Source organism: Ciona intestinalis, unplaced genomic scaffold (assembly GCF_000224145.3).
Source record: "Ciona intestinalis unplaced genomic scaffold, KH HT000193.1, whole genome shotgun sequence".
Lineage (NCBI taxonomy): Eukaryota > Metazoa > Chordata > Ascidiacea > Phlebobranchia > Cionidae > Ciona > Ciona intestinalis.
This window is the reverse complement of record NW_004190514.1, coordinates 3,782-12,635: the sequence shown is the minus strand read 5'-3', so window position 1 is coordinate 12,635 and position 8,854 is coordinate 3,782. Positions and strand designations below refer to the sequence as shown.

Below are 8,854 nucleotides of genomic sequence, written 5' to 3'. Positions count from 1 at the left end.
TTATAACTGATGCAGCCAGTGTGGCAACCAGCCTGTTCAAAAGGGTATGTCATGCAGATAATTACGTCCAGTCAACGTTATCTCTGACGCGATATAAACGCTTTAGATATTTGTCTTGCACACTAATATATCTATTCTACTTTATGCGGTAAATTAAGACTAATCTTACATTACAAACGAGATTGTTATAAAACAATTGTGTTTTGTTTGCTACCATACGATCTGTAGTTTTTGTATAATTTTTGTTTCTGATATTTTTTAAAAATGCGACGCTCATACATGATGTTTCGATCTCATGGTTGGTTGGTCAGTGGGAACATTCTTCCCGATTGTTGTATTATGAAACGTCATAATTTATAGTTATTTTGTAATAGGACAAGTAACGTAACAATTGAATGTAAAAATGTTCCAATTCCTAGCGAAAAAATGTAATATTGAATGTAACGCGTGTTTTAGCACTTTCTGTCTCTTTAATTATTTTTCGTTCGTTGTGAATTTGCTCTCTTGCAAGTAACGAATCGCAACGTCAGCGAATTTGTAGGTATCAAATTACAGCCGGTGTCGAATTACACGAGCGCCCAATGTTTCTGTATCTTTATAATGGAATAATATAAACTGCTGCAACCAGGGGGGGGGGGGCTGTTTTGTTATCATGACATTTCCGCAAACACGATTTCCGCAAACACGCACTCAGAAAGAAAGTGCTAAAACACGCGTTGCATTCAATATTACATTCTTTCCCTAGAAATTGGAATATTTTTTCATTCAATTGTTTCGTTACTTGTCCTATTACAACATAACTATTAATTATGACGTTTCATAAATAATATAACAATCGGGAAGAATGTTCCCACTTCTAACCAACCACGAGATCGAAACATCGTGTATGAGCGTCACATTTTTACGCTCTGCGCCGGCGTAGGAAATAAAGGGAGACGCATGCGGTAGCATACATTCCACACCTAACAAACGAAGCAATCGTTGTGAATTTATACTAGTGAAAAATGACGTAATGAAACTCAGGTTCTCGTGCGGCGCCATCAAACAATGTTTTTTGGCTTCTGTCCAAGCTCGACCGGGAAGATACTTAGTAATATATCATATTACAATCTCTGCTGGTTCCAATTTACTGATAGCGTCGCTCTTCACTCTTATATTTGCATCAATTAAAATTCACATAAACGCGATTTACCTGCATTTAAACTAATCATCAGAAACAAAAAAATATACAAAAACTATAGACCGTATGGAAGCGAACAAAACACTTTGATTGTTTTATAACAATCTTGTTTGTAATGTAACAATCGTAATGGTTTATCAAAGTTATTCAGACTTTGTTTTGTGAGCAATGTAGTTATCAGATTGATACTGGCAGAGTACGCTACAACTGTAAACCCATTATAGACCTAAAATCGAATATAGTAAAGAAAAACCTATTGAGTTAAACCACATGATAGCACATAACACAACCAATTAAACACATAAAATGGGTAGTAGTAGCCCATCGTTTACACACATTTTTCTTTGCGATCACTGTCGCAGCAGCAGACTTCGGCCGTTTGTTTACAAGTGCAACCAAGTGTAAAATCGTGCGATGACGGATTCTGTGTGCAGCGCCCTTTAACGGATGGTCCGGTACGAAAAATCGCTCCGTTTACGTACGTGATCTGTCGCTTCGTTTTTGGATGCGATTTTTGCACGTTAACGCAATACGCATTCTGTGTACAACCACCTTTAACATGTAGCAAAATTAAAGGTAAGTTGACCGGGAATGGATGCATGTAAATTGTTATACTGTGGGGTGTGTGGATAAATTTTTCCAAAGGAAATTTTATTTCTTTATTATTTTTCCTAAATGCTTTTAATGCATCCAGTGATACAATATTTTTACACAGTAAATGGTCAAGCTTCATTTACATTCTCTGCGTTATCTCTACAACCTCCAGTATCATCAGTTGGTTCAAATGCCACTGCTACTTGTAATGTAACTTACACTGGAAGTACAGCAATTACATTAACTTGGCAAATAGATTCTGTAAGTGTATTTGTAGATTTGATTTAAAACAGATGTTTTAAACACTAATGGTAATATTTATATTATAAGGGATGTACTGAAGTCGTAACACTCCACTACACCGAGCGCACAAGCAAAGCATAGCAGCTAGAATAAAAAATTTTTAAAGAGAGTTTGTGCAGTATGAAATTATCTTGAAACTCATTTTATTTTCATAGAGGGTTTTGCTTCACTTATGGGGTGACCGACTATAGTGACGTGAAAAACGTGCAACATAATAATCATCATGACGTCTAATGTGTAAAGCAGCGTATATATTTTGTTTTGAGTGGTGGCCATTCCCTTAGATCATCCCCGTAAAACACCCCGTAGCTTGACACCAACGGCGGACACTGAGGGTTGCGAACTAAAATGAACAATAGAAGTGCCAACTTGCGCGCCTTTAAAATCAATCCCATACAGGTTTGTCTAGAGGACATGCGCACTTAAAATATTGACATAGTTAACAGCTGATTAATTAAAAATAATCCGTCACCGAGGGTAGCCAATTTCCATTAGAAAACAGGACGTTCCCTTATACGATCGGCATAAAAATACACATGAGGGCATAAATATTAAAATTGAAGAAAGAGAAGCAACTAAAATTTATTGAGTCCAGCAAGCTAATCGTTGTCTTGAAGCCAAAATCGCTGTTCTTCGGAACATAGGAGAAAAGATAGTAATACAAAGTGAGCGGCAATGTAGCTTGCTTACTAACCATCGTAAAAACTTCTGTTATTAACAATTATTACTAATATAGTTTTTTATATATTTCTGCATCTTGCCACACTGGAATTCACAAAACGTGCCTTATCTTTATCAAGCAGCGTTTGAACGTAAGCCACGTGTTCTGTATGATTTTGATTAGCGGTTCTTTTCGACTAAACAGGAGCGTATTCTCGTACGCTTTTCTTCTTGAAAACGTCATCAGCACTCGGCTCCGCGCTCATACTTTAGCAGTATTAGCACCTCTCCAGAAATATCTTTTTCACACGCTTTGTCTGAATTTAGTAGAGACCGACCGATATAATTTTATTCCATTAAAACCGATATTCGTCACTATAACGAAACATATGAAATGATCAGTATTAATCAAAATTAATAACTGTATTCACGATTTTGCAAGTTATAATAAAAAAATGGTTGTTCTGCACATTTTCAGTAGGTAACGTTATATGTTGTTCTTTTTAAACAACTTTGGAGTGACGACCAACGTGAATACTAAACTACAACAGTCGACACTCATAAATGCTAAACAAGGACGCACGTGGACATTAAACTACGACACACGTAAAGGTTAAACTATGGCCATCGTGAAGGCTAAACAAGACGCCCGGAAGGCTAAGCTACAACAAATGTAAAGGTCAAATAGGACGTACGTCGCTTCGCATGAACTGTTTTATACATCAGTGTATTATCCACGTATTTTGGACGATACCGATTATCGGTAACATAAATTTCGGTCGACCTCTAGTTTTCCGCACCCCTATATATTGGTCAAGTGTCCGCCATTGCTCGACACCTACGATTATTTGTAATGTTATGTGCTCCACACAGGAACAAATTACAAAAATCTTTGATATGCCAGTTCTAAACAATTACCAGTTATAACATGAACGTTTCTTGGTGCGGTAACTACTATACTAAACAGGGTCCCAATAACGCAAGTACGTGATACTTGACTGGGTAATAGGATGGAGATTCACCTTGGTGTATCCCTTTAATAAACACATATCGAAAATATAGTTTAAATTATAAAAGCAATTCCAGGAAAATATATTACAAAACTTAAATTCCACTTTTGTTAGTGTAAATCTTAATTTTTTGAAAATATTGTTTTGCCTTTTGTTTAAATAACAGTTTAAGCACTTACCAGCAGGTTACAGAACCTACAGAAACTAAAAAGGATAAGCCCAGATTGCCTATTTTAGACTTTTATGTGTCCTAATATACCCAGTATACAATTTCAAAATTGCTAAAAAATTCAATTACATTTATGTTTTATTTCTGTAAACAACAAGAAATTGCTTTTTTTCAAATGATGCCAAATTAGAAACCAAATGCTGAGAATTTACTACTAACATTTATGTAACATGTGGTAGTCAGTTCATCAATTGGCGAAGACCAAACAAGATAATGTGTTTCGTAATTGCAGTGTTGTACAAAAGAATTCATATAGGAAATTTTAATAAATAACTATTTAGAGTTGTCACAACAGCTTATAATATATCAATATCAAAGTTTTATGCATTTTTGCTTTCAATTATAAAATCGCATAAGAACCACGGCTTGTCTCAATATCAATTTTTACTTACGGCATTTTTAATCCTGCATGTAATATTATAAAAATTGTCTGCAGGCTAAATTTCGCCTCTTACCGGACTGCTGAGATTTAAAAAAAGATGCCACACAGTCACAAACTTTTGAGCTTAGGCTTAGCTCTAGACATACCTTTAATATATATTTATGTTGTTTTAATATTTTGAAGGGTTAGCATTGTTTTGTTTTTATACTACTGATCTAAAATGTATAATTGTGTTTGCCAATATAGGTTGCTGTTCAAATATACCAGATCCAACATGCCCAACCTCCACAACTCGCCCCTAAACCCACTTCTGGTTTTGATACGTCACCAAGGTAAATTCAAACAATAAAGGAACTGTTATTTATTATCATAGCGGACCATCGTTGTTACGTATTGGTAAAAATCTTTTTATTTTGTTTTAAAGTTTCCTTTTAGATTCATTCACCCAATGTATAACTAGAAAAGCTCTGGCTCCTGTCTAAAATTGACTTTGAAATCGCCCCCCAGCTGTGTAAAAAGTGCCTATTTTCAGTCGGATTTTTTAAAAACTGCCGGCGAAAAAAACGGCCGGCTTGGGAATCCGGAATATATTCACTTCGCCGGCTGCGTAACATTTTGTTTCATGTTAACGTATACGTTAGTTACCTATTCCTGCGGTTCTGACGTAACAAACAGCTGTATATTATCACAAACCCGGCATTTATGCGGAGACAATGGCAATTGTGACGAACATAACTCGTAATACATTTACGTTATTTGATTGCGCCATAATAGGGATTGTAACTAATGTAATACGAAACAATACGAACGAATATTTCAACTCGTGTATGCTCGGAGAGTGTAGATCAGTGTATTACCGAATATGAAACACAGACAATCTTAAAGCACCATTAAATTCTTAGTAATTCTTAAAAAGGAAATTCGTTTTCCCTTGAAACATGTAAGCTTTCTTAACTGTAGTTGGTAACCGTCGATTAGTTTTACAGTTTCATTAAAACCAAAGAAAGCAATCCTATTAGAGTATTCCTTGCTTAGCCAGCTTCTGTTAATAATTCCAATGTTGACCGGGCGAAGTTTGTCGCACGTATTATAAATAACACTATGCCGTATTTATTTAAAAAGCTTATAAGCAGAACTTTATTTTTATCGCCAAACTATTAGCCCTGTGACTGTTACGTGTGTCACACATGGAAATCGGCGCGGCAATCAGACTTTGATCGGGAAAAGACGAAACCTGAGTGGCGCATTTTAATTAAATTTTTCTGTGACGATAAAGACTGCAGGAAAATCGTTGGTTTATATCCAAAAGCCTCGTGTAGTCGTGTAAGTGATGAAATGAAAATTTATTATGTAGCATTTTTTTAAGGAAAAACCATTCATTCAACTTGTGGTACAGTATAATGAGAAATATCGAAAATAAAGGGCCTAAATATGTTCTAGTAACAACACTGCTTTATATTTACAATGTTTCCTTTGACAAGCAGCATGTTTGTTACAAAATAGTAGGATTGTCATGTTGCAATGCATACTTTTTTTGGATATCTTATCAAACTAAGGACAGTCTAGTTTTAATATTGGGATTTGTACTAACAGTCAATCTTGATTCCGTTTAAAGAAGGTGAACCCGTGATCGTGATCGGGGTCATTTAACCTCATAATGTTAATAGGCCACAAACAGAACCTAATGATCAGCGCGGATTCTATATACACCAGTAACACCACCAGACATTTTTTTAGCAAATCAGCAAAGTCGTTAAAACAGACATACAAAGTGAAAGGGGTTTAATGAACTTTTACAACGAAGTAACATAATAATCATAAACAAAACAAATTTTTAAAACAGGCGAAACTTTCGTTAGTTAGAATTTGCTTCGATGGCGGCGTGTAGGGGAAGTTAATTTAATAACTGTTTATGGACGTTCAGTAAAAGAACGTGGTTTAGCCCGTGCTTCATTATAGAAGGCAGGTTTGTTTTAATGCGAAATAAGATGCTGAAGAATGGCTGTTCGGCTTTGCAAGTGGTGTAGGGCAAAGAGTCGATTCTTTAAAGAGAATTTAAATTTGCTAGAAGAAGGCTCAATAAGCATTCAGTTGTTGGTCATTGCGCTCCAAGAATCTTTCACATATATAGGGATGCATATTACAGAATTTCGAATCCGTGAGATTCGAATCCTTTTGTATTCGAATCTAATTACGGGATTCGTTATTCTGTTTAATGACGTCATCACACGTCATCTTATATACTATATTAACAATTTTTGAAACTTAATTATTTTGAAAAAAAATATTTTTGTGTTTGTGGGACTTTCAAGAGTATATGTTACGCAACGTCTTTTCATAGCCTGCTATACGTTTCATGACGCAAAAACTACCCAATAGTACAATTTTTGATCATTTTACAGCTCATGATCCAACAAGGCTGCTATGAAAGAGTCTATAAACTGACTTATGTGGGTAAAATTCATTTTTCTTATAAATATAAAAAGATTCGAAATTCTAGATTCGGGATTCGAAATAAAGTATTCTAGGCAATGGCGGACACTGGGGGGTGCGAGCGGGTGCGAAAGCACCCCCAATAAAATAAACAATAGAAGTGCTAACTCGCGCGCCTAAAATCTCTCCCGGCGTGTTTGTCTAGAGGACATGCGCACTTAAAATATTGTAGTTACGATCAGTAATTCAAATGGAAAAGCTGACGTTAATTAAAAATAATCCGTCATGCGCAGCAGGGCTTCATGGTCGTGTTTACTGAGGATAACCAATTTCCATTAGAAAACGGGAAATTCCTGTATACGATTGGTATAAAAATACACGCGTTGACGCCAGGGCGAAAAATATTAAAATTGAAGAAAGAGAAGCAACTAACATTATTCAAGCGAGCTTGACTTTATCTTTAATTAATTTTCGTTCGTTTTGCTCTGAAAAGTAACGAATCGCACGGAATGAGCGTAGTGGCAATCGTGCTTTGATCGGGGCAGAACGTTGGTGCGCTGCGGTCCACGATCAGCACCGCACGAGAAATCGTTGGCTTAAAGCCAAAAACGCTGTTCTTTGGAACATAGGAGAAAAGATAGTAATACTAAGTGAGCGGCAATGTAGCTTGCTTACTAACCATCGTAAAAACTTCTGTTATTAACAATTATTACTAATATAGTTTTTTATATATTTCTGCATCTTGCCACACTGGAATTCAGGAAACGCGCCTTCTCTTTATCAAGCAGCGTTTGAACGTAAGCCACGTGTTCTGTATGATTTTGATTAGCGGTGCTTTTCGACTAAACAGGAGCGTATTCTCGTACGCCTTTCTCCTTGAAAACGTCATCAGCACTCGGCGCTCGTGCCAAAAATACACACGCTTTTTTTTCACACGCTTTGTCTGGATTTAGTAGAGACCGACCGATATAATTTTTTTTCTATTAAAACCGATAATTGTCAATATAACGAAACATATGAAATGATCAGTATTAATCAAAATTAATAACTGTATTCACGATATTGCAAGTTATAATAAAGAAAAGAAATGGTTGTTCTGCACGTTCTCAGTAGGTAACGTTACATGTAATGCTTTTTTTAAAAAAATATAAAACCATTTTATTTGGCCACGGCAAGAATATGTAAATAACTACAGCAGCGATTCACACATTCATGATTTTGAAACGCAGATGTTTTGTAACTAATATAAAGTTGGCAGTTTTGCGTTTATGGCCACGGATGGCCAGTTTGCCGATGTTTTATCTTAGGATTTAACGTTGTGTCGCAATTTATACTGAAACGAATTGCAACCACTGCAAAAACGATTAGAAATTTGCAACCTCCTATTTCTAACCTCGACAACTATTGGTTTGCCTAACCTGACTCATAAAAACTTAGGCGCCTATGTTTGCCGCATACCCATAACAAATTTATACCCAGGATCGGCACCCATGATTGCACATTTACACATGTATTATATAATGTTGACTGAATGGTTATACAAATACTTAGATGTGGAGTAAACTAAATACTACCAGTATTTATTTGTTTATATTGTTTATTCTCAGCACAACAACATCCATTGTTAACACTGGTGACACTTTTCCCATGAGCCTTGAAATCAGGAATGTTAGTTTGACTATCAATCAATCAACAATTTCTCTCGGTTGTTCAGCACCAGGTTGCAACACTCAAGCTCCTTTACAAATTGGAGGTATGAATATGGATGTTGTTTATGCTACAAGCGTAGTTTAATCTTTTGCTTGATTGGTAACCCCTGGAGTCTTGACCAAGTACATCTTGTACAATAAGAACAGTTGCAAAGAATATGAATTAGGTAGTTTACGAGCATCGTTACCTAAATAATAATGTACACCACCACATGTGTTTTTGTTTAGCAAAAATATTGAATGTTTTTATACCAGACAGGCCAGTTCAACTATATATTTATTCATTTTTTGTCAAATTCAAATTTGGTTTGTCTTGCATGCTTACAAATTATAATCTAGTCTGTTTTATTTTTG

The 8,854-nt window shown here is 35.7% G+C and overlaps 2 protein-coding genes across 2 annotated transcripts in view; both read left to right on the top strand.

Moving 5' to 3' along the window:
- Positions 1 to 1,771: 1,771 nt before the first annotated feature.
- Positions 1,772 to 8,666, top strand: LOC113475302. Its single transcript, XM_026839353.1, has 4 exons — positions 1,772 to 1,781; positions 1,875 to 2,035; positions 4,605 to 4,690; positions 8,399 to 8,666. The coding sequence occupies exons 1-4, from the start codon at positions 1,772 to 1,774 to the stop codon at positions 8,583 to 8,585; spliced, it is 444 nt and encodes a 147-aa protein (XP_026695154.1). The 3' UTR covers positions 8,586 to 8,666.
- Positions 8,667 to 8,740: 74 nt separating this feature from the next.
- LOC101242967 overlaps positions 8,741 to 8,854 on the top strand; it is a 3,685-nt gene continuing 3,571 nt past the window's right edge. The window contains exon 1 of the mRNA XM_026839352.1: positions 8,741 to 8,759. Coding sequence (XP_026695153.1) covers positions 8,741 to 8,759 — 19 coding nt within the window. The remainder of the gene's footprint in view (positions 8,760 to 8,854) is intronic.